The sequence below is a fragment of the Zonotrichia leucophrys genome, chromosome 1 (genome assembly GCF_028769735.1).
Source record: "Zonotrichia leucophrys gambelii isolate GWCS_2022_RI chromosome 1, RI_Zleu_2.0, whole genome shotgun sequence".
In the NCBI taxonomy this organism is placed as follows: domain Eukaryota; kingdom Metazoa; phylum Chordata; class Aves; order Passeriformes; family Passerellidae; genus Zonotrichia; species Zonotrichia leucophrys.
The window spans coordinates 51,862,008-51,888,477 of record NC_088169.1 but is presented as its reverse complement, the minus strand read 5'-3'; the positions used below and the strand labels follow the sequence as shown (position 1 = coordinate 51,888,477).

General features: G+C 43.1%; 1 protein-coding gene across 4 annotated transcripts in view; it reads right to left on the bottom strand.

The window, feature by feature from the left end:
- The window catches only part of DACH1 (dachshund family transcription factor 1), a 352,274-nt gene extending 337,832 nt beyond the window's left edge, over positions 1-14,442 (bottom strand). For all 4 annotated transcript variants that reach the window (XM_064713502.1, XM_064713482.1, XM_064713513.1 and 1 more), the window contains exon 1: positions 13,623-14,442. In XM_064713502.1, coding sequence (XP_064569572.1) covers positions 13,623-14,368 — 746 coding nt within the window. In that variant the 5' untranslated portion in view covers positions 14,369-14,442. The remainder of the gene's footprint in view (positions 1-13,622) is intronic.
- Positions 14,443-26,470: the final 12,028 nt, after the last annotated feature.

The window sequence follows — 26,470 nt, the reverse complement described above, 5'->3', positions numbered from 1 at the left end:
CCCTCTCTCGCCCTCCTTCCCATCCCTTCCCCCATACCCCCCAAAAAAAGAGTATGAGAAAGTTGATGCAGAGTTAACCAGCATCATTAAAACGCATTATTATCTGGCAGGTGAGCTCCCCCAACACCTCTTGAGCTGCTTCTGCCTTCAAACGCCAGCTCTCAGCTTTAAGTTTTAACAACCGCCCTTTGAATGCTTCCAAAGACGACTGCTCGCTTCTGAGGTCACCGTCTTCTAAACATTCTCACGTTGAACCTGTTTTCGTCACTTGAATGCTCTCATTTAAATCAATGGGATTATTCGTGTAAGCAAATTTCACATGCACACAAGCACCCACCAGTTGTTCTATAACACCTAACTCACATTTTGATTACAAATAATGGTCTTTGATCGCTCCCACACTTGGTTGCCGCTGTCTGTGAAATTCCAGCTTATGAAAACTCTGCTAGCTATGCTGTCTGCTATTGCTATCCGAGTAGCAATACTGAAAATATTTAAGGAGCTGCAGAATTTTATTACTTTAAACCATCCAACTGAGATGCTATAAGCAACAGGACCCCTTACACAAAACAAAGCTTCCTGCTTGCAGGATTAAACTTCCACGTACGGCCCAATAGCATAGTGACTACATTCATTGCTGCACATGGGATATGGGAAAATTGGAAGAAACGGGAATTACAGCAGTATACTTCTGAAATAAACTTAGAACCATACAAAGCATAGGTAAGAATTTTCAGATTAAGTGTATTACTAAAAAAGACAATTTTTTCATTCCCATTTAACATTTCTGCCACAAGAATCTCACCCAACATCAAAATCTATGGTAAAGCTTATTTCTTCTTGCTTGCTTTCCCAGGCACTACTCTAAACATAGCCCTGCTTAGCGAAGAGAAAGGACACAGTTGTGATCCAAAGACTGAAAATTTGATCATACATATGTAAACTCATAAGGCCGCATGTGACAGCAACACCGGATAAATTTGCTTTAACATGCTGTCAACCAGCCTTTCACTTCTGCCTCTTCACCATGCTACTCTTCAGCATGTTCCCAGCCCCATAGCCTCAGGGCTCCTGTCCCTACTGCTAGGGTTAGCAACTGCTCCCACTAAGCATCCTCTGTATCTGAAGTTTTCACAGTGCCTCATAAAATAGCTTCCATGAAGAACTGTAAATTTTCATCTTCCTTTTTTTTTCCAAATTCAGATAGGTGTGTGAAGAGAAGAAAGTAACCAGGAGAAGAGGAAAGAGAAAGGAAGAGCTTGAATTTTCACAGATCAGAATTTGTTCCTTCTTTCTGAGTTGTTGTTCTATGATCAAAAAGATAACAGGGATTTTTTTTCTCTCTTTTAGTTTAGATGCAAAGAGAATTTAAGACAAACATTTCAATCACGTTGGAAGAATTTATTGCCACCTATAGGTGATCTTAAATTTAATTTAATTTCCCTCATTTACTACCAAAATCAGAAAGCAGTCAAAACATTTTATTGATAGGCCAAAAGCCTAGTCTGATCTAAACTTACTCGGGATATAGTAAAATTAAAAAAAATCTTCTACACAATTTAAGAACAACAGAACTACAAAGGAAAAGCCAAGCAAATAAGAAAACTGTTTAAGCCCCTAATTGTAACTGGACCTCTCTACCTTCCATTAAAAGTCATGTGGGAACAATACCATTTGCTGTGTCTTGGAAAAAATATCCCCCACTGTACCCACTTAGGATGTCAGCACCACATAGTAGTCAAACCTGTTGATGGGACACGATGCACACATTTATAATAAATGCATAATGGTGATAAGTAATCACCATTTAGAAGACCTGCCTTTCGCTTTGCCAGTCAAAACAAGAACAAGTCTTTGATAAGGTCCCTACAATGATACCTCATGAAACAGTTCAATTATCCAGACTGGCAAAGGCATTAATGGCTCAATGCAAACTGCACAGAAAAATTCACTGGTATGAAAAACGAACAACCAGAGTAAATAAACATCTTCCTACTTGTCTTGGTAACACCCTTATATCCATTTCTCACCTACCAATCCCTTTTGCCCAAGCCAAAAAAGGGCCTACAAACTCAGAACTAGCTCCCTCGGCCACATCCACATTCACAAAATGAAAGCCTACAGCCGGGGATCACCAGCTGAACTGTTCAGTCAATTGCAGTGCTAAGATGGCATTAAAGACAAAAGCATCTATACTAGATTAGTAGTACCCAAATTTGTCATTCATTCACTAGAAAGAGGTAGACTTATGCAGGCAGTTAATGCCAATTTCAGCACTGAAAATATATATCAAGGATTGGAAAGACTGACTGAGAATTAGAAAAGAAGGTGAAAGCAAAGCCTGGAAGGTTTGAAGAGCCTCTGTGGGATAGTAATTGCTGAGGCAAACTTAAGCTGAACAGAACACTCACTTAGTTTGTTAAATAAATCAAAATGCAAGCTAATTCTAATTTTAATGTAACCCTCTAAGTGTTTGAACTAAGGAACCCTTCCATGTCCTTAGGGCCCACTATTTCAACTCAGCTGGCATAGGCCAACCTGGCAATACACCAGCAGGAACACTTGGACATTGTAAATACCACAGCACCTCACCCGAGAGAGGTAAGCACTCACCCTGGGGTATTTAGGCTCCTAGCTCAAACCAAAGTACTGAAGGAGGAATGCCATGGGAGCATTATTATTACTCATTATTTCAATTGATTCCAAGATGAGGCAAGACAAATCACGTTTTCCCAAATCCCGAGTTTTTAGTCCAAGTAAGGGAAGGAGAAAGGAAGAATGGAGTCTTGGGAGCCTCCTTGTGAACTGTCTCATGGGTAATCCCTTTAGAGCCACAATGTCTCACATTCCAGGTGAATAGCCCAAAATCTGCGGAGTTGCCCTCTTCTCTATAGCCCACACATCATGTACTGCATGTATTCCAGTCACTGCTTCCTCTTTTTCACACACAGGAAAACAAAGCCTGAGTTACTAAACCAAGAGGAGAGTTCCCAGCTTGAGGATTTAGTCAATACCAAACAAATTCTATAATTTAAACTTTTTGCAGCTTAATTATATTGAGAAACCATTAGACATTTCAAAGAATTAGAATAGTGAACTGTTAAATGTTAGGCAATTGACCCATACCTAATGTAAAGTAAGTTTCTGAAAACGTCCTCAGAAAAATTTAGAAAAACAGGTGTAGGAGAAAATTCAAATGTGACCCGTAAGGCCCCAGAATTTAGAAATGAATTGGGATCAGTTCATTCTTTTCCCATGGGGTAACTTGTATAAATGTAATTCTATGGTTTCATAAAACCAGGTCAAGTTTCTGTCCCCGGAGGTCCTTTGGCAATTTGAAGCATGGCAGCACTTTTTCCTGGCTACAAGTTCAAATCTGCACGCGTTCTGGATTTCTGAAAGGAAGTGATTAGTCAAGCTGAAAAGACAGACCCATCCTGTTCAGAGCACACCTTCCACACAGAAAACTACTTGTAGGAGTCAAACACAACTTCACAGAACAGTATTTACAACTAATTTGCTCTGCATTTTTCACCTCTAAAAAAATTCCTTTTCTCTCATCAGCTGGCACACCAAAGAGCGGACAAACTTACCACATAACAATGTCAGTAGTTTTAACTAAGGACATTCTTCTTTCCTTAAATGTCAGAAAGTTCTCTAGTCATGTAGTCATACCTCAGAATATTTCTGAATACATGCATTTCATAACTATTATTTTATTACTTCTCATGATATCACTGTATTGTCCTAATTTAAGACACGTAAAATAAGACTCAATGAGACAAAATCACAGAAGGGGGTCACCAGAAAAGATGAAACCTCTCCTCAGCAGACCCACAATAGTACAGGCTCAGCAGCAGAGAGCTGAAGGTGGTGGAAGAAACTCCTCCAGGAACTCCTTCGGGAACAACCTGAAATTATTCTGTTTAACACCACATCCACTGTGTCCAACTTCTATTGCAATGAGGCTGCAATGATAGTAGGTTGAGTCCGACCACTCAGCTACAAATCTCTCTGTGTGGAACCACACATCTTCTGGGTCAACTAAAGAGATTCAAAGAGCAAAGGAAGGATAACAAAGAAACTCAGGTTGTTTGAGACAACTTCTTAGGGGGTAAATCTGACATGCTCCTTCTAAAGATAAAATCCACCCTTTCCACCACTCTATCGATATGGTGCCACAGAAGCTCTGTACAATAAAATTTGTTGAAAGTTTATTAATTCTAAGCAAGGTCCCACCTGTTGTACCTTGAAGTGGCCTCAAGCCAACCCAACAGCTGTGGCTATCCCCAAATGTGTTAACTAAAATCCTCACTGATGCCCTCCCCAGGAAATGTTATGGCTCCTTTCTTACATGATTTGCATGCATGCTCCTGAAACAGCTACATGCAGGTGAATTAGTATTTCTAATACATTTGTCTTATAGTTTCTCAAAACTGTATTTTATACACAGCTATACGTTAAAGAGTAAATTATTGTAGCAGGAGCTTCTTTTCCTGTTACTGTCAATTTTAACATCATATTTCAGCAGCGAATTCATTTCAAAGGGAATGAGTAGAATCACAAACCATCTATAATGCCCAGTAATGTAAGACAAAACATCTTATTACCATTTAATGTATATTTTTTTAACCTGGCCCATTAAAAACTATGAGTATCAGCTTAAAAAAATCTGTAACAAACCAAAACCAAAACCAAGCAATCCTGCTTTGTATTGGAAAAACAGGCAGCATAACTTGCACCAGAATCATGAAATTAGGCTTTACTGGCAGATACAGACACAGAGAAATAAAAAAAATACACAGCTATATTGTAGGAACTGTTCTAACAAGGTAAGATGTATCAAAAAAAAAAAAAAAAGAGAACATATGACTTTTCACTTGTATTAGTCCCTATTATATTTAATACCACCTGAGGTATTTTCTAACCCCCATGCAGTAAATTACTGTTAAGGAAACAGAGGATAATTGAAAAATGGTTTCACTTCCTTCCCAGCAAACTATCAGTGAGAATCAGCACTAGAATGTGAAAAGTCACAGCCACAGCACATATTTTGGGAGCATGTATTCCCTTCAAGAAGGGACAGGCTGCATCTGTACTACAAAAATTAATACAAAAAATCCCAGCAGAGGGTATGAAGCCACAGGTTATACCAAATTCTGATACTTATTCCTGCAAAGATGTTGATTGACTTGCTGAAATTAATTAATAGGAAAGAATGCTCACAAAAACACTAAGATTGCATTAAATGCATGATGTATTAAAAAACGCATCATTAATCCACTTTATGCAACAAGAGGTAATTTACAGGACACTAAATCTCAAGCATTTTTCCAATGCTTTCAAACTGTCCCTGTTAATGCAAGAAAGTATACAGCAATCCAGCTTCCTACCTAAGATGTCAACTGATTCTTTTATAGCACTTCCAAATATATTTTGCATATGCTTGGTTTAAAAGATACATGTAGGCTATTGAAAGCAACAGTAGTATCTGCATTTTTGAAGTTACACATATGGTTTGAAACCACAGCACTGTTTTTTTAATGTCAATAATTAAGTCCTACAGGTGACCTTGTCCAACAAATAAAGGTTTTTACATCAGGCCAAGAGACTGGAAACAAATTATATGCTTCATAAAAACAGATAACACTGTCATCCATTAAAACATCATATAAAACCAATTAAAGTATTAAGTTTATATTTTTACCACATTTGGAAAAAGAAAAATTAAAAAATAATAGCTTTAGTAATGGGATTTTTTTTAAGGAATGCTCAAACTATCAATAAACCCTGACTAGGTTTATCACAAAACTATACAAACTGTACAAAACTGAACAAAACTGTAAGACATTGTTTGTACTGCTCTTAAAAATATAATATCGAATACGAGAAAGTGGAGGTTTTTGTGTCCCATATATAAAATCATGATCCAGCTCTTAAAAAAAAAAATCATTAGTTAGTAAGAGAATAACATGAAATCAAGGTTACAAAAGATGTTATTAAATAGTAATACGACATTACCTGTTTCCTTTATATTTTGCTTTATATAACTTTCTTTTTGATTCTTTACAATCATTTCATGTAAAATGAAAAAGCAAAACATTTCCCAGATGTAAAATTCAGAAACAGTTTCTATTGTACAACAGTTTGTAAATACAAGCACATGCTGAGAGACATGTCCCAAACAACATCTTGTACTCCAAATGTAAAATACCTACTACCTGTTCTCAGCATGGTTAACAAGTGCTCTAACAGGAACATTCAGAGTTATGAACTTCAATCATGGCATCGTAACATTACAAGTATATTTCAGCTGTCAATTATGCTAAAGCATGTGCAGCAGTCCCACGTACTCCCATTCTTCTCCTTCTCCCCATCCAACTCCAGTATGTAACTCTTGTTATTTTGTCAGTCAGGTAATCTGTATGCACACCTACTGTGCCCTCTCATTCACTCATGCAATCTAAGGAACAAAATGAATGTAAAAAAATATGTCTTAACAGCTAAGGTGCACTTTTTTCAGTATATTTAGTATCACATAAAATTAAAATGTGAATAAGAAAATTAGTCTGAAAGCTTTGCTTGAACCTGAACTTTTTCAGATCAAAAGGGATTTAGGCATAATTTAGCCATTTGGCCAAGTCAAAGATTAATTCTGTAAATTATAAGGATAAATAAAATTTCGTTACCAAAACATCTACTCATTTTAATGGAAAAAAATCCGGTTGGTGGGGCAAGATGCACCAGCAAATTTTAATTGCACCTGCTCCATTGTTCCTGGACTATGGCTAATTTCAGCCTTTCAATGGTATAAAATCCCACTGTTCAATATTTGTAACAGAAAATATACTTCTTTTTCATACTGAAGTAGCTTTCTTCTCCATGATGAAGATGCAAATTATGTGGGATGCAAAGAAAGTATCTAAAATAAATTAGTTTTGGAGTGAACAGGGTACCTTTAAACAGATAAATGAACAGAAAGTTACATTAAGTGTTACCCACACAAGTATTCTCAGGAGTGCACTATAAAAACTTTGGAATATTATATTGTATCAGAAACATAATTTCATGAACACTAACAAAAAAAAGCTTATATTATTTCAGAAAGTTTCTGCCTATAACTAGTAATGTGTTTTGATACCCACGATTTAGAAGATCTTTCCATTCAATTCTGCAAACTGCATTGTGTATATTTATCCACCTGCCATAGGAGGATGTTCACCCTAAAAGCAATTATCACAAAACATTGTTTAAAGCAAGGTGAACTAAAGTACATTTTGTGATCCATTTCCTCAGTCGCAAGCAGTTTCCTCATGCAAGCAGTTTCATCAGTTTTGGTGGACGTATCCTGAACTATTGCTCGGGGTCTGCTTGGTTAAATACCCCATCTCTAAAAAAGACCTACAGAAATTCACAGAGGAGAAAGCAAGTTTTCAGTATTTTCAGTTATCTCAGCTAATCATTGTGAGTGACTTAGAGCGGAAAATTCCAAATCGGGATGTAACTGGATGGTCAAAAACTGATCCCTCCTCTGATGAAACTGAGTGACAGTATTTTTCTACTTAATGCTATGGAAAATATACTATCATCTTTTTTCCTTTTCTTCCATTAAAAAAAAAAAAAAAAACAAAACCCAAAAAAGTTTAAAACAGTTTGCAGTTATTAACACTCAATGCTAATATTCCACATTCTGTAGATTACAGTTGAATATTCTTCAATGCCTGTGAAATGAAACATCAGCACTTGTTAGGAGATGCCCCAGGCTGAGCAGAGTATCAGATAAATAAGTAGAACATAGTGGGTTAAGGATAAAGTTATTCCCCAAAGCAAACTGGATTTTATTATTTCAAGTCATAGACATATCCTAATTCTAAATATAAAGATTTTTGGTTTATATTTCAAGATTTTTGAAAATAATTTAAATGATAATGGAAAAAGAAAAATTCTTCCTTAATTCAAACTGGAGAAATTATCTATATATGAATTAACTCTCTGGATCATAATAGCTTTTTGCAGATGACTCTTCAGCTGTATCGTTTAAATACGTATTTAGGCAACTAAAAATTTACTGTCAATTCCTATTATGTCAGTCCACATTATGGCGCTGTTACAGCATGCACATTTAAAGATTATTGAAAAAATTACTGTTCATGTGCAGTATATAATTTGCAAAAGGTTAATCACTATTTTAAAACAATGAATGGAATTAACTCATAATGCAAAGCAGATGCCCCAAACGTTATTTTTAAAACAAAACATATTTAACTTATAAAAGAACAAAGAGGATCTAAACCCAGCCCTGTTGCTTAAAACCAGACAGGCATCATGGTTGTTTTGGACTCTTGTTTCACTGGCTCATACAATTTAGATAAAACTCTGTAGTTTCTAACTACTCTCTGCTATCCTACAGCCATTAATGAATTTTTACAGCTAAACTTGTAAAGCTCCTCCATGACTAGGCAACACTGGCAATGGTGAAAAAGAGCTTTACTTGTACCAGACCAGCAGAGATTGTAGTAACAATTTCATATATCGATTAGGTAGTTCAAAAGGAAAATATTAAAATTCAATGCAGTGTATGAAAATTCTCTGCTTCGTATGCAATTCACTTTAGACGACCAGTCACAGAGATGGGCAGAAACAGGCGTCTGGAATGATCTAGGAGCAGGGGAACAGAGAAGAAATACTATATGGCAGTCAAACAAGATTAGTGTTCCCAACAAATATTCGGAACCCACTCCGGATTACAGAACATCAAGCAGGACAACTTGTAAATAAGAGTGCTCTGAGCGCATTTTGGTTTACAGTGCTGAGGAGGGGCAGAGAAGCAGCCCTGGGTGGGCGCAGCAGCCCCCCAACACAGCCCATAGGGACACACTTGGGCACTTGCTCCATGTGCCCAGGGGGCTCAGCAAGCCCAGCCTGTGGCTGCAGAAAGAGCCCAGAAGCCTGAGACTGAACCGAGCATTTTAACAGACGTTAAAGGCAGTGGTCTGAGGAAATAACACAGCTATCCACATAGCCCTTTCTTGTAAGTAAAGTTGATTCTGACCTGACAGTAAAACTAAGCTTTTCTACAAAAACTACATCTGCCAAGAAAAGATTTCTTAATTATAAAGAAATAAAAAAAAATACACAAAACTTTACCAATATTCATAGCTATGAGATAAAGGAGGAGGTAATCAAATTGAATCCTCGAGGAAGATTATGTGAAGCAATCAGGGAAAAAAATGTCCCCCTGCCCATCACTAGCAGGCCCTCAACAGCGTCGGCAGCACTTCTCGACAGGCAGCCAGCGTTCCCAGGGAAGTGTTCCCTTCCAAAGTATCAGATACCCTGCTCCTGCCAGCGACTGAAGTATCAGATTAAAGGGATAAATAGTTCCGTCCTGTTGCAGTAAGTACGGGCCAAGGATCTTAGCTTTTAAACTACATTTTTTACCATTAAATACAAAATGTAAGATAGATATTACAGTACTGTTATTATGAGAAACTGGAGTCTTTTATTTTATTTAAGTCTAAGGAAACCACTTCCACACCTTTTACTCCGTCTTCATAGTTACTACAATTTATCTTCTGCCCTTCCAGAAGTCACGTTTGCTTGTAAAGCCTTCCACATTTCTGCTGATTATATTTTAATAATCTGTGGCAAGAAGGAAGGTCATCAATATAAACCACAGGTACTATATATTTGACATTCCTTCCAGCTGCACTTGCTGACCTGTTCATTTAAAGTATCTGTGATCTGTACTAACCTATCTGGGTGAGATACTCCTTTAATTAATACAAACAGGGAAAAAAAAAAAAAAGCTATGCAATTGAGCAGTATTCAGTAAACAAGGACATGCTAGGTCCACATAATTTGAGAGAAGCAGAAGCTAGGAAAGAGGGACTGAATAACTGCCATGTAAGATGGGCTTTGAAGGGAAGTGTTTCATGCTCAGCATCTTTCCCCTTTACATTTAAAAATCAATTAGGTTGTTTTCCAAAAATTGTAAATAGCTTTCAAAGGCTGCAAATAATTCCCCACTTTAAGTATGAATGTCAATGAACTCATTCAAAATCATCTTCAAATGTCAGAAAAGATTAACATGTCCTGGTCACAGAAGGGAGGTCAGAAGAAAGCGCACGCTTTTAGCCTTTACTCGGGTGGGCACGATCCAAAGCCAGCCTATGTCTATGGGAAAACTCTAGAAAGGGATCCAGCATGGCAAAATTCCACAACAAGTGCTCAAAACACAAGAGACCAGAAACAATCTGAGATCAATAGCTTCCAGGTCATTAATCCTAGGCAGGTGACATCCAGTGCACAGTTCGCTACTCCCTTTCACCCACACATTCAAGAAACCTGACTCGATTGGCATCTAGTAGCTCTAAATATTTTCCATGTTTTGCCTTTATCCTTCCCCTATTTGTTTGGCATATGGCTTTCTAGTATCCCATTAATGTCAAACCGTTTAATCGGAATGTAAGCTAAATGCACAGTTTGCTATTTCCTGGATTTCTGTTTGGCAGCCAATGCTTTTTATGAGGAAAATAAAAGCAAAGGTCAGTATGACCAGAAAAGAAAAGTCATCTTCCATAACGGAAGCTTATTTTTCCAGTGAACTGATACACAAGCCTAATTTAGAAAAAGGTCCTTTAGTATCATGTTATTATTAGTAGTATCACAAATAAACACAGAAACCAATTCACTTTACAGACCTCCACATTAAGCATTCAATAGAAAATCCCTTGGTGTTTTATTGATTTTTGTTTTATTGATTTTTTAAATAGCAATATCACAGTTAAAATGTATCATTTTGGTGAAACACATCTAAAACTTTTCCGTCTCGAAATAAGTTATTGCAAATTATTTCCACAGCAACTGGCAACTAACGATTCAATCCATTTAAAGAACAACAAAGTAATGGCTTTATTTGGATGCCTTTTTTGATTAAATAACATATTAACCTTGATAAAGCTTTCCAAAAAGGGATTAGCGTACTCGAGTGCATCAGCTGATTATGAGACAAATATAACAGTGATAAGATGCTGGTTCAAAATTTTTGCATCTGATGAGTACAACAATTTAGCCGCTAGGATGGAGTTGGTTCTTCCAGTTTCCATCTCAACAGTAAAGTGTCCACCCAGGATACAAAAAGACATCACCCAGCTAAAGTATGCAGTAACTGGGAGTCAGGAAAGGTCACTTAAATCACTAAAATGAGTAGACCAAAATACTCTGCATAATTATTGTAATGTCAGAAATAATTAAAAATAATTTGCAAAGAATGAAGAATTAAATGTATTAGAGGGGAAATCCAGAAAGCAAATACAGATTTATCTTCCCATTTTGACCAAAACTCACTGACCCACTTTGCTTTATTCGTCTATACTGTAATAATACATTTTGCATACCTATTGTATATCCTTTCCATTAATTTATTTGCTTAATGGATGTATAAGTAAGCCTACTACAATTACGCTTTTTAAGGGTCAAATCCTACTCACTTCTGAACCCACTACTGTAATTTCTACTGCACTGGATGATAACACAGCAGACCTCAGGAACAGCTGAAACACAGCCGATTCTGTGCTGTTGACATAATCAAGCCATGTTACAACCAGCCTGCCAAACCCTTTTATAACCCTGTCAAGTCCAGGAATTGGTGTCTCCATAAGGCCCCAGCCATCTCCGATAAAAAAGAAAGTTTCTGTATTTCTTAATTCTACATGTTCAAATTAAAATTCACACGGTTATGACCGTGGCAAACTAAAACTTTCATAAGTTTATTTTAAGGACCAAATCTTGGAACTCTCATAGAGTTGTTGCAAGTTACACACCACACGGACATACACACACACACACACACACAAAAACCCCAACCCAACAATTGTCTAAGAGTAGCTATTAATATTCATGTTGATTCCACATGAAACAACAGCAGAGTTACCCGAGCAGCTACAGTTATGTCAGCGCCTGGAAGTTATTCCAGGCTGTTTTGTCCTGCTGCCCTGAATATTCAGGAACTTCAACAATCCATCCAGCAACTGCTACCGCAGAGTAAGCGCTCTGCTTCGCCCGGGTCTATGCTAATGACTGCCAGGCACCCTCTGCTGAGTCGGGGGGGGGGTGCAGGGAAGGAGGAGGGGATGTCACACGCCCCGCCATTGGGGACGGGACGGGACGGGCAGGAGCACGGCATCGCGTGGGGTTAATTCCCCACGTGTTGGTTGTTGCTGCACCTTGAAATCTGACAATGGGAAAGTGAAACGAGCCCGGTCTGTTTGTTTGGGTGTACGGAAAGTAGCATCGGGACTTTGTCCACGACCTCCTCCGTGGGAAGTTCCCGGCGCCCCTCCAGCGCGGCACAGCCCGAGCCCCCCGCCCCTGCCTGAGGCAGGGGGAGAGCCCCCGGCAACTGGAGGCGCTTCCGACCGCTCTGATCTCGGGGTCACGGCAGTTATGCGATCCCTTCTCCTTATCGAGCAGATTCAGCCCTGTAACCTACAGATTGAGAGATAACAGCCCCACGCTTTCGCCCTCCATTGCAAAGGCGGCTGCTATTGCATCAGGAATTTCCCCTTTTGCCAGCTCCTTCTATCCCCCCGACACTCCTCCCCGGCTGTGGCAAGTTTGGGGCTCGCCTCCCGGGCCCGCGGTGTGCGGGGACAGCCCCGCACCGCCCGCAGCCGCAGCGCCGCTCCCCGCCCCCGGCGCCGGCCCCGCCACCGCGCCCGCGTTACTCTGCGCGGCAGCAGCATCCAGCCTTGCCAAATCCCTGCCGCGCTCCCGCTGCCCCCCGTCTCCTCCTCTGGGGGCTCGTGGGGGCCTGTAGCTGCTCGCACCTGCTCCTCGGGGACCGACCCCCCCACCCCCCCACCAAGGAAGCAGCCCAGCCCGGCCGCCTGGCACCTCTCCCCACTGCCCCAAAGAAAAGCTGCCTCCACCTCCACCTCCTCCTCCTCGCCGTCTTCCCGCCCTGCCTTCACCTCCCCCGTTCGCCATGTGGCAACTGCCTTAGAGCCCTACACAAAAAGTCCACGTGCCCCCTTGGATGTGTGACAGCAGCTGATGGCCAAGCGGCCTGCATCGCCCCGGAACGGGCCCGGCGCCCCATCCCAGGGAACGCGACACCCCTGCGTCTATGTCGCCGTCCCCCCATCAGGACCGCTCCCCGCCCACTCCCGAGCACCCTTCGGGTGGCTTTTTCCCAGGGTTGCCCGCTTTAAAGATACATCCAAGGATAAACTTCTGCTGGAGGTTCGGGCAGAAAACACTTTCTGCCCCCTTCCCACCCCCGCCGGCCCTCCGCTCCCGCGCTGCGCTGCCCGCGGCCACCCTTACCCCCGGCACGCCTCGGCCCGGGGGGCAGGGAAGGGGACAATGACAGGGCGACACTTGCAAGGCGCATTGGGAGGGGGGCACGAACACGGCTTCCCCTTCCCCCCTCCGTCCCTCCGTCCCACCAAGAAGCAGCGCCGCTGGCTGCGGAGAAGGCCGGCTGGGTGCCGGGGCAGCGCGGGAGGGGGCAGCGGGAAGCGGCGCGGCGCTCGCCCGGACCGCACCGCGCGGGGGTGGGACGGGGGCGGCGGCGGCGGGGGGGCCGGCGGGGCGCGCGTGTGCCTTGCGGCGCTTACCTGGCGTTGGTGCAGTCGTTGTAGAGGGTCTCGAAATCCTTCCTGGAGATGAGCTTGCAGCGGTTGACCCCGGGCTGGATGGCCCCCAGCCCCCTCAGGATGCGGACCTGCTCCACGTTGCAGACCACGGGCGTGATCTCGAGCCGCTTCAGCTTGGTGTAGACCGTGTGCAAGCCCCCCACCAAGTGCTTCAGGAAGAGGTCGAAAGCCTGGGGCAGGCAGATGAGTTCGCAGCCTTCCACGGTGAAGGAGGCCACTTTGGCCCCCCTCAGATCCACCATCTTGCACTCGTTATTCTGGGGGGTGTTCTCCACCGGGGACGGGGTCGAGTACACGGGCTTGCCGGGCAGGCTGCCGGCCGCGCTGGCCGCGCTGGCATTGGGAGTGGAGGTGCCGCCGCTGCCGCCGCCGCTGCTGCTGCTGCCGCCGCCGCCGCCACCGGTGCCCAGGCTGGGGCTGCCGCCGCCGCTGCCGCCGCCGCTGCCGTTACCGCCGCCGCCGCTGGTGGTGGAGGTGACTGTGGCCGCCGCTGCCGCCGCCGCTGCTGCGATGGGCTCCGGCCGGAATAGGTTTGTCCCCGAAGCGGCCGGCGGGGGAGCGATGGACGGAGACGGAGAGGAGGTGGCCGACGACGAGGTGGCCGACGACGAGGTGGTGGTGGTGGTGGTGCAGGCGGCAGAAGTTGAGACCGGAGGCTGAGGGGGGACCAGCTGGGTCGGAGGGATCAAAGCAGCCGGTACGGCCATGGTCACATATACGGCGGAGGGGGCAGGGGGAGGGGGGAAAGTTCCCACACACACACGCAGGGGAAAGGGGAAAAATGAAAAAAAAAATTATTAAAAAAAAAAGAGGAAAGGAGAGAAGGGAGGAGGGGGGAGAAGAAGGGGGGGATAACCCCAGATCAGGTGCTGCGGCGAGCGAGAGAGCAGGGGGCAGAGTGAGAGAGAGAACGCACAAAGTGTCCCGCAAGTGGGGACGGAGGAGGAGGAGGAGGAGGAGAAGTCCGCTCCGGGCGGCGGGGCTGGGGCCGAGGGGAGGGGGAGGGCAGTTTCTTTTTGTGGTCCTTGCTCTAGCACCACGTTAAAGACGAAGGTGAAAAGGAGGAGGTTTGAAGGACTTCGGTTCTCTCTGGCAAGTACATTGATCAAAGATTGAGAGGGGAATGACAGAGAGAAAATGAGCGGGGAAGTGCTGGCTGCTGCCGCCGCCGCCGCCGCTCGCTCGCTGGACGAGTTGTTGTTGTCACACGGTGCGGAGGGGAGGAGCTCCGGCAACTTGAAATACCCTTTGAAGCAGCAAAAGGCTCACTCACTAGTATTAACCCAAATTATCCAACCAGGAACCCGGAGCAGGAAAACAGAGAGAGAGGGAGAGAAGTCCCTCTCCCCCCTCCTTCAGGAACCGTTAGATTACATGTTTCATATTTCACCCCACCAGAGATGAGATGTAATTTTCCCAGCCCTTTTCAACAGTCGCTTGTCAACACAGTTTGTGGAGAAGCACGAGCGTCTCCAGCGCTCCCCTAAAGCCGGGCGGGAGCGGGGGAGCCGGGGCGCGGGGCGGGCGCTGGGCACCGCACACCTTGCCGGGGCAGACAAAAGCAGACACCTCCGGACGGGGCTGTTGCTCTCGCTGCTGCTGTGGCTCTCCCGGGACCACAGACGCTCCTCCCGGCGGGGTGGGAGCTGCTGCCGAGGGTGCCCTTTGTTGCGCGGCAGGCGGCGGCGGCAGCTGCGCGGGGCGCGCACGGGCAGCCCCACGCGGCAGCATCCGCGGAGGACTTTGCTGCGGCGGCCGCGGATCGGAGGGGACTACGAGGCACTACGGCTCAGGCCGCCGAGACGCCGCGCCGAGCGGGCTGCGGCGGCACAGAAGTAACTTGGCAGAGGGGCGGCCGGGCGGGCGGCCCGCGCAGGTCCCGCCGCGCAACAGGTGCGGGCGGCGCGCAGCGGGGGCGCAGCCCCGGCCCGGCCCCTCCGCGCCCCGGAGCGCGCAAAGTCAGCCGGCGCGCTCGGCCGCGCATGCGCGGTGGGGCGGCGGCGGGCGCGGTACCTGCCGGCCCCGAGGCGGGATGCGGCTGGAGCGCGTCGGGCAGCGGGAGAGCTGGGCGCCGTCCTGCGTGCTGCAGGGCACTCCGCACACTGAGAGGGGTAAAGAAATGGCCACTGGTACCGACGGGGGTCTGCAAAATCAGCGGTCGGTGCGTGCGTAGTTCTTCCTGTTTCAAAAATCCGCCCTGCGTGTACTTAATTGCCATGCATGTATGTGCCCATAGCCTTTTTTTTTTTTTTCCCTATGATACTATTACATGAGACATGACTCACGGGATGACACATCTGTAGAGTGGATAATCTCAACTGTATTAATTTGGTGCAGGGGAATTTCCACAGTATCAGACATAAACTGTTCTCATATGATCTGCTTGCTTATTATACTGTAAGTTTAATTTACGGGAATTTGTTCTAATGCCACTTAAGACAAGTTTTGCTTGTGAGAGTTAAGCTATCCTGCACTAAAATCTTTAAAATTGCAAATAAAACCATGAAAACACAGAGTAATGTTTTACTTTAAAGTCTTTTGTACTCATAATTGTGCAGAACACTTATTTGAGCCATTTTTAGGTGGGGTTTTTTGAGAATGTTTATCTGGAGGAGCATATACAACTTGAGTTCCGATGGTGGGATCCCAGTGGTGGGATCTAGTGTTGCATAAAACTTGTAATTTCAAAATCTAAATACACTGCCTCTTCCTGTTTTTCACTTGTAGAAAGCCAACTCTGTCCACATTTTCTTTCCCTCACCTGTTCTTTTTGCATGTCACCTTCTCTCACACCTTGTGAAGACAGAACAACTCCATAAGAAGATCAGGACAGAGCCAGACAGGCGTGATACTGCCACTTGGAGATCTGGGTGAACTCTAAATTAGGAAAGCTACCACTTCATTTGTTCCCTACTTTTCCTACAACATGATTCCTACACCAGCTCTTCTGTTTTTCTATTTGCTGTGTGTTCCCACAGATACATAATTCTCATGGTCCAAAGGAAAATGTAGTTTGAAAAGGTTTACTACCAGGGGTTTGGGTTAACCTTGATGATATCAATTCAACATTGGGATTAGAAACCTAGAAAGAAAGATTTTTGAAAAGGCTCGAGATTCCTCAAAGCTTCTGGTGCGGTAAGTGTTTCTAATTATTATGGGGAGTGTCTCAATTTAATTTAACTCGCACCTATACTGACACACTCACATAAACCAATAAATCCTGAGGTCATCCTTTGTAAACTTCTCTAGATTGCATTCCTTTTAGTTGCTGACGCTTTCGTGTAATAATATTGTTGGGTGTTTTCTTTTTCTCTCTCTGAGTTGATATCAGCAAAACTCAAATTACTGTAACTGATATTTGAAAATTCTCCCTGTGTCAAGTGAAGACTTATGGTGCTGAAATCAATAAGACTGTTTAAAATTCAAAGACCTGCAAATCGTTCTGTTTGTCCTTTGATAGGGCCTGGGCTGATTAAAATGCGACCAAGAAAGCTTAATTGCTGCACTAATTAAGAAGTCTTTAATTTCTTTCCTGGAATATTGTTTGAAGCAGGGTTTCTGTTCTGCTCATGTAGCTGTTCAGGGCAGGTATTCTCTCTCTTTCTTTCTTCTTTTTTCTTTTTACCATTTTGGTATATTAAAATGTATGTTAAAGCAGTAAGATGTATTGACAGTGATTATAATTTATTGCTTTTAAAAAAAAGACTGATATGGAGTTCACTATTTTATTAAATTACAATTTTGAGGGCAGCTGTAAAGGGTAAAATGCAATTACAAAATCCATTGTAGCTGTTGCATTTTAAGGAATTTGAACACTTGACTGACAGGAGCTAGGATAGTACACCAGCTCCCTCCCCCATCTTCAGTTATTATTGATAATTAAATATTTAAATTCATTCAGTGAAACACCCCAGAAAAGTGTTTGTCTCCTGAACGTGTGTGAAGGAATGGACCAGGAGAGGGGATGCAACAGAAGGTATGCACCTGGTAAGGATGAGCAGTGCATTATCATGTTAAGTTTGTCTACAATTTTTTTTTCCCCCTGCATTTCTTTGGAGTTTATTTTCCTTAGAAACCTTTCTGTCTTGTGTCTCGTCTTACCCTTGTATAGTGACCTATTTTGTTCATTGCTTCTGAAGAGGAGAAACTAGATGATTTCACAAAGCTTTCTGTGATCAATAGAGTAATGTTTTAGGTTTAATCATGCTGCATTATAATTCTTGCAAACAACTGCCGAGCAGAGATTCTAAGAAATGAGCAAGTACTGGCGCAGAGAAGGTAAGTTCTGCTTTGCTTTAATCTCAGGTCTCGAGCAGCAATCCCCCTTTGAAGAGCAATCTGCTATTTAGAGGGAAGACTGAGAGAGAGGGAGGGACCTCATACAGAATCCCCCCTGCATCGCTCAGGAAAATAGACTCATAGAAATGTAAGTGTGTGAAAAGGGATCCTTTTTTGCTTCTCTTCCACCAAGACATTTACTAAACATTGACAAACACCACGAATACAATTGAGATTGATGTGAAGTGTTGTATCAGTAGTAAGAAACTGGATACTGCAGCGCTGTTTTTCTAATTGTTGTGTTATAGTCAAAGTAGCACAAAACCTTGTCCAATACAAATACAAACTGGATTCCTTTCAGTGACAGGACAAGTAGATAACATGCTTAATAGATACAAAGGGAGATTTGCCATTCCAAGCACGACGTCACGCTAATTATGTTTACTCTAATTGAAAGCAAGGTTTTGGGGAACCTGAAATTACTCATAGGATATTTTTAATAGCTGAATAATAATAAAGTGCAGCAAACGTTGATCACAAACCTTTTGGTCTTTCAAAAATCTATTGGAAAATTAAATGAAAAGTGGAGTTTGGTACAAACAATGCCCCAGGGCAAAAAAACAACTAACACTAGATTTTCCAGTCCAGCCATAACACAAATCAATTTGAGCACACTTCTATGGCCAGACTGCCAGATTGTTATGACTGCTAATTCACTCAATCAAACAGTACATTAGTACACTGGGCACAAACAGCTTTAACAATAGCCTGCATTTCTGAACAGTCTACCATATATCATAAAAACCCCAAAATACATGGCGAGATTGCTTTCACATTCTGTTTACTACAAATTGCATTTACATATGGTGCCTGCCTAACAAAGGGGAAAAAAAGTGGTGGGAGAATGAAAGTGAAGAAACTTCTGGAGCCACTAAAATAACTTTTAAAGTCCTTAAAAACGAGATTCTGGGAGCACTTGTTCCTGCTTGCGCTGATGTTTAATGTGAACCTCTCAGCCAGAGAGCTGACAGCAGAGGCTGGCCATCCCGTGCACAGAGCTGGATGGGGAATTGCTGCGGGTTGGCAGCTCGCACACGCCCTGCCTAGTCCCGGCCCCGGCACTTCAGCTAGAGCGGCTTTTGCCGGCTGTACTCCCCGAGTCAGCGCGCTGGCTCCGGGGCTATTCACCGCCTGGGCAGAGGGGCAGGATTTAGCCCCAGGGAATATCCCTCAACTCTTCCCCTTCATCCCCACGAGCGATGGGTGTTGTCCCCGGGGATGCTAACTGGTGATGCGCTGTACTGAGGGATGCGATGACCGACGGCTCCGGAGCCCGCGCATCCCTTCCCTCCCTCCGCGCCGGCATCCGACACACGGACACACGCACGCCCCACACACACGCCCACGCACAAACGCATGTATGGAAATTGCAAAAACCAAACGCCAATTAAACTACTTGCTTATTTGCGATTTTTCTCCCCCCTAAATCGCTATTCTGACTTCAGAAAAGGCGTTTCGAAGTCAGTAACTAAAACAGCCCTTCTGTCGATCTGAGCCTCTCGGTCACGTTGCTGCTACCAGAGCCACACGGTGAAACGGATCGGGTCGTGGTCCCCTCCCGGGCTGGCTCGGGATGGATGGATGGATGGATGGAGCAGTGGCTGGGCACTGCCTGCTGACATTCACCTGACAATTGACAGCCGAGCAGGAGAGCTGCAGCGCGGGGAGGAAATGATAACCAACTTCCCTGCGTGATTTAAAAGAGGGCTGGGATAGACGGGGGGCCCTCTGTGTTGTATGAGTTAGACTTGGGCTCTCATTAGAGGTCCTCAGTCCAACGTGCTAATTCACCTACCAACAGGTAGGAAGAGTCGCTCGGAGCAATAATTACGAAGTACAAAGCCCTTGCCATTAAATTATGTTAAAGCGGCGATCTAATCTGAGCTGCCCTTTGCCGTGCCTTCCCCCCTTTACAGAATTAGTTCGCTCAGCCGCTCCATCCCTCGCTCCCAGCCCAGGCTAATGGAAGCACCGGGGAGCCGGCCCCGGGTTCAGCGCTCCAGGCTCTCCAGCGCGGTCCCTGCTGGAGCACGGGGACCGCTCCTGCTGCTCCGTGCCCGGGAGCGGGGGGGAGCGGCGGGATCCGCCTCCCTCCGTGCATCCCGCGGCCCCGCCGAGCCCCGGAGCCGCCGGGAGGGGAGCCCGGCCGGGCGGAGGGCGGCGGCTCGGCTGCCGCTCCGGCGCTAATTGCTTCCCATAACAATATTAATAACAGCGACAAAAATGCACAGTGCTGCCTTCTTTTTATATAGGAAGTGACAGCCTGCGAGACGCAGCCTCTTCTTCCTCATGTCACTGAAGTGAATGGAAAACAGTTGGGGGGGAGGGTGTTACCTTCATTATTCCCATATTTCAAAAAAGCAGACAAATATTATTAATTGGGGGTTTTTTGAGGTGGGGGTGAGGAAGGATTTTTAAAAGCCCGAGCCCTTGCTTGAAAAGTTTCAGCACAGAGCGGAATTTTATAGAGAGTTATAAACTCTGGGTAAAGGGGGATGTTATAAATGGAAATGCTGACACAACCTTAACTATAGCGTGTAAACGGCTATGCTATAATATCCATTAAGCAGAAAGAAAAATAAGATGGCTGATCAATAATTTATACAAAGAGTACCAACTGCAGACATAATAACTGTAATGTTTGCAAAGCAATCTCTCGCTCTTCAGGCTTAGCAGTAAACTAGCGGGGCTGTTAATTTCCAACTCCTACAGGTAAGAATACAAACAAATTACTTAAACTTGTATTTTGCTCGATATTTTGCATGCCTCGGTAGGATAAAATACAATTTAATTACGATGCAACTTGGGCTGATTGAGGAGCCTCCCCCTCCCTCCCCCTTTCCTCCTGCCCGCCCGCCTGCTCCTCCGAGGGGACCTTCTTGGGCAAAGCTCCGCCCGAGAGACAGGAACAGGTCGCTTGGACGGGCGTTGTAAACGGGTCGACTTTTGGGTCACTGTAGTTCGACTTTTGGGTCACTGTAGTTCTTCGGAGAGTTATTCACACACGGAAACAAAACGGAGCCATTTAACTTCAAAAGAAAGTTACAAGGTTTTTCAGTGCCATGAGCTGAAACACAATACCCCCACCGGCCCGATAAGCATCAGCTGTCAGAGGACAATGCACTGGCTTTCCATGCATCAGGCTACCGGGAAAAAAAAAAAATCCGCTTTAGGGAAAACCAGTGCTTCTTCCACTGTCGTAAACGAGAGTAGGCAAGCAATTGATCTCTTCATTGGCATTGGGAGCGTTATCTCCCATTTCTGTCTACTGTATTTATGTAGCAAAACAGAAGAACAAAGTCTGAAAGTTGCTAAGCAGACTCCTGTAACGTGCCCAGGTTGGTTTTTTGGGGGGTTGTTTTTTTTTGTTTGTTTTTTTTTTGCATGTCTCTTGCAATAGTACAAAAGAGACCACTTCTTTGTGAAATAACAAGAGATAAATGTGTCAGTGGAGGGGGGTTTTTTTTGTGTGTTTTTTTTTTTTTTTTTTTTTTTTAATATATTCTCCCCCATGCCAGCCTGGACAAAAAAACCAAAAAAAGTTATGTTGCTAGCCGCACAAAAATAAGCCCATATTTAACATAGCGTGCACAGCTCTGCGACAGCTTTCAGCTGTCCTTCTTTGGGACATCACGGGTGTTTTGTGTAGTAAAACCAGAGAAGTAAAGCAAGAGACACCTTATTTCTGAGCCCTGAGCTGGGATGCAGGGAGGCTGCTCTGCTCTGCAGGGTAATGCTTAACACACACATACAAAAAAAAAAAAAAAAAAAAAAAAAAAAAAAAAAAAAGCGGCTGTAATTGCCTGCATTGCTCCTACTTGCTTACCAGTGACCTATCCCAGTTCAGCTTCAATAAAGTAAAATAGCGTAAATTACAACTCTCCGTACAGTCTGCACACAGAGTCCTTTATATGGAAGAAATAGTTGCCCCGCCCCGGCTGCCCCAGCCCGGTTGGAGTATCGCAGTGTAGAACATCGCAGTGTGGTATATCGCAGTGTGGTATATCTCAGTGTGGTATATCGCAGTTTGGTATACCGCAGTGTGGAGCATCGCTGCTCGGAGAGCTGGAGCAGAAAGCGCAGCGCCCACTAGTGCCTGTGAGCGGGGGGCAGCGCTCCCTCCGCGCCCCTGCGCTCCCCGCGCAGAAACGTCCTCCAGGGCAAGGAAATGTGCCCGGGACTGCAGAATGCGGTACGGACAAAAGAAGGTTTAAGCCCATCTGTGACTAAGTGAGGGTTTGTTTCTTCATTGTCTAAGCTCAGAAAAAGCAGAGATGGAAAAGTTGTCTTTTGCTTGCTGCTCCTCGTCTGTCCCAGGAGGCGTGTGAATGGGGCGAGTGTTCCATACATCTTCACACTCATAGTGAAGGGAATTGGAAGGGCTGCCTGGCTGTAAAGCCTTGATGGGAAACATGAACTACACCAGACACATTTCTGAGCTTTGGATACCTGCCCCTACACTTGAAAACTACAGAAGATTTGTGAGATATTTCCATTAGGCCCTGTTCTTTTCTCAGGTGTTTTGGGGGATTTGTTTATTGGTTTATATGCATGAGAGATTGTTACTGGGCAGTATTGAGATTTTCTTGGAGATTGTCTGATCTCCTTCATGTGGAGATGAACTTTCCAAGGAAGGCAACAAACAACCCTCTGGAAAAAAGATACCAAGTAGATAAGCTCAAAATAAACTTTCACGATAGCAGTGAATGTCTCTTGCATTTGCTTATTGTTTGTTGCGGATTGGGCTACTGGTTAATGTTCCCAGTCAGATCCAAGCACTTAAAATGGTGTCCAGCATAATATAATTTCCTGTGCAGGGTTCCCAAAGCTGTAAGAGGCAGCTTCGGATTATATCACACACCCTGGAGCACAAGTAGGTGATGATGAACTAGACCCGTCTTCTTCTAGCTCTGTCTTTAAAAGCTTTCAGTAAACCATTGGTTCACATTGTATAAATGTCTTAAGATACTAAGACCTAGTTTAGCAGAGAAGGTAAACTCCAAATATGTTCTCAAGCACCTTGGGCTTGAGGTCTAAAATCATCTGGTAGATAATAAAAGACAGTCCAGGATTAACATTTATCCATTCTCTACCTCTATTTGACAGTCACACCTTTCCCTTATTTGTGCTGTGCATTCCTCATCAATAGTTAGAACCAAAATGTACACCTAAATAGCTCCCTATGCCAAAAATTAGTTACACAAACCCATTAATATGGAAGGTACTAAATACCAAACTAGTTGAAAATAATTTGCAGTAAATAATGATTTTCTCTATTTTCTCATTTCCCAAAAACAAAATGCGCTTATTTTATTACAGGATACTTGGCATGGATATAAAACAGTTTATAAAGTTCCTGTGTCTTTATGGTAAGTTAAAAGGGGGTTGTAGAGTCAAAAAAAGTTCCTTGCAATATACACAAATTGATTGTGGATAATGGCAAAAGACTTTTATTAAGACTGTTTGAGTTCACTGTTGTCTGTTCCTCTTCAGTGCTCTGTGATTCACTGCAACTGAAATTTATTAATACAAATACTTGGTTTTAAGCTTATGTATATAAGTCTTTATACAAAGTAAATTCTTGAAATATTTATCCAGTAAAAATACTTATAAAGTTAGCAGTTCCTGAGTACATTCATAGCTTTAGATGCAGCTGTAGTTCTATAGGCAGAGACTTAACTTTGGAAAGCAAGAAGCTGAGCCACAAAAGAGTAAAAAAAAAGAAAACCACATTTTATCCTTATACTTTGGAAAGGAATGGAAATTTTTACAGAAAAGCAGTGAATACATTTGAGAAAGAAACAAATTTAAGAAAATCATAAATATCTAAAAGGAGGTGAATCACAATAATTAAATTTTATCCACACAAAATACTTTTTAGTTAAAAGTATAGGCTAGCAAGTTTGTTTTATTAAAATTTGTTCTTCTAAACATGTTAGTATAAACTTAAGATGTAAATTTCAAAACAAGAAAAATGAGCTACCACCGTCTAAATTGCTTTCATCTAGCCGGTTAGAAAGAGTTTTAATTGTTGTTCTTTTGCTTAATTACACCCTTCTATCTGATGATCAGTCCCAGGCAGTTGAGAATAATTCTGTTTTCACACGTGAAGAGGAAAAGGGCAACTTAGATCCACAACAGAGCTCAGGTTCCACACTCCTACTACCAATTGTCTCATGACTTAGTGGGTGCCAAAATCCCTTAGTAAGCTCACCTCAACACAATTCACCAAGTGGGTAGGTTTCCACCGTCGGCCATATTGATGGAAGCACAAATCTCAGAGCTGCTGGGGGTTTTCTGAAGAGAGAATCCGTGCCTAAACACAAACAGTATTGGCTTGGGTTCATTACATTTGCACAAGCGGACCTTCAAGGAAGGCTAAGCTGAAATGAGGCTGTGTGCTTCTGCGTCCATATTTGCATTCTGTGGCACAGCTAATAACCAGTTGGGCAGGTCATTTCCAGGGTGGGAAACCAGTTTTCACACATCCAGCTTCTATTGTTCCCACAGGACAAGAGAACTTGAGCCAGGTTTCCTACATGGCAGCAGTGAACATGATCAGTCAAATGTGAGGTCTGCAATAATTAAGGTTTCCCTGGTTCTTCCTTGGAAAATCTAAATCAGTTGACAAATACACTACTACCAGGAGGAAGACTTTCTTACTTCTCAAGGAAAATGTGCCATGTTACTGAGAAAGGATTTTAAGGGCTGAATTCAACTGTACCTGCTGTGGGGCTGTACCATGTCTTTACTGTCAATATCATGGAGTACCCCTCACTAAAAATGAAGTTCTTTTGTTGTCTGCTGGTAAAGTTGTCTTCTTTTGAAAGTGGGACCTCTAAGTAGTTTAGATACTTCTAAAATGTTCTTCTGTGGCTTTTACTTTCTGTTGTAATCTACACTATCTACAACCATATTCAAAACAAACATTTTCTTAACAGCTCTAAGTTTTATTTTTTTCCTATCAAGCTGAAACAATTACAAGGAAAATAATGCATATAGAAGTATCTATAATTGAGAAAATGTTTTCTTGAGTGTTTTCTTTCCTACTGATATAAACTTAAAATTCAGCATACGGTTTACAAGTAAGGGCTGATAGCTGAATACTTTTAAATACTGTGATATGTAATGGCTGCAGTAAACACAGTTTTGGAAGCTAGGTTTATGCTAGCAAATTAAACTTGCCTGGGAATGTTCCTATGCAATAAAGCCAACTAGCACATATGCCTCTTTGTAAATTTCTGCTGTTCAAAACAAGATAGTAGCAGCAGTAGCCTTCCAGCTGGGAAGGGTCTCAGATGTGCATCCTACCTCTCCTTCAAACTGCAACCAGGAATTGGGGTTTAGGATGCTTAAAGTGTACCAAGGGCAATTCAAACAGTTTTACAGTGTAGACCATCATGTTCTATGAAACATTCCGGGCACTAGTGCAAATGTAGCTTCTACTGTTTTATATTACAGTAAATGTCTTAAAACATATATTCACATTGGACATTTTTATAGGTACAAGCTCTTGATCTTGCAATCTTTACATGGGCAACATTCCTATTGACTTCTAGAAATGAAATCCTAAAAAAAGATTCCTTCATTAGTTAGGAATCCAGCTTTGGCTTATAATTAGAGAAGAAAAAGGAAGTAAAATTATAACACAGGAGGAGCTTGCTAAAATGCTCCCTAAAACAGTTTTCCAATGGCATTAAAGTATTACGCACGAATACAAGTCCTGCTTAATTAATTTAGGAGCCTAGACTAGAGATTCAGGTTTTTGTGTTCCCATGCTTTTGTGCTGGGTATTTGAAGCTGAAAATGTAAACATGAATGCATTTTCTATAAGAGCTTCTAGAAAAATGTTAGAGAAGGCAGGGCACATTCCTTGCTGGGTTTTGTGTTAGATTCTTTACACTCAATGTCAGTCCCAGAAACCAGCCTGGGAAGTTAGAGTCTTCTTGCAACAGGTTGCCTCCTGTTAAATTTATAAGGCTATTTGTGACTTTTATTGATAGGAACACCATAAAAAAGCATTATGCAAAGTGACCAAAGCATTTATTCATGTGTTTTCCCCCCAGTTAATATGAACTAACACAGGATTGGCCTGTTTGGGAGTCACATAAGTGCAATGTCTTATGTTTCTTTTTGCAGCTGTAGCTTGTTTTGTATAGTCAGACATATATAAAATGGCAGAGGAAAGATTATTCTTTAGAATTTTAACTTTGCCATTTACAAATCAATGATGTTTGCATCTGTATTAACACATTTGTGAAGTGGCCTGTAAAGGAAGATGGTGGTACAGACTGAGCTGGAAAACAGTCTTGAGAAGAAAAGTATTGCTAGTTTTATTCAGAACCAGTAGATACTAAGAATTATATACTTGACACTTCATAAATAATAGCACACCAAAAAAAATCAGGAAGAAAATTACTTTTTGACTCAGTCTTGCAGTCAATTGTTATTTTTCCCAAATACAAATTTCA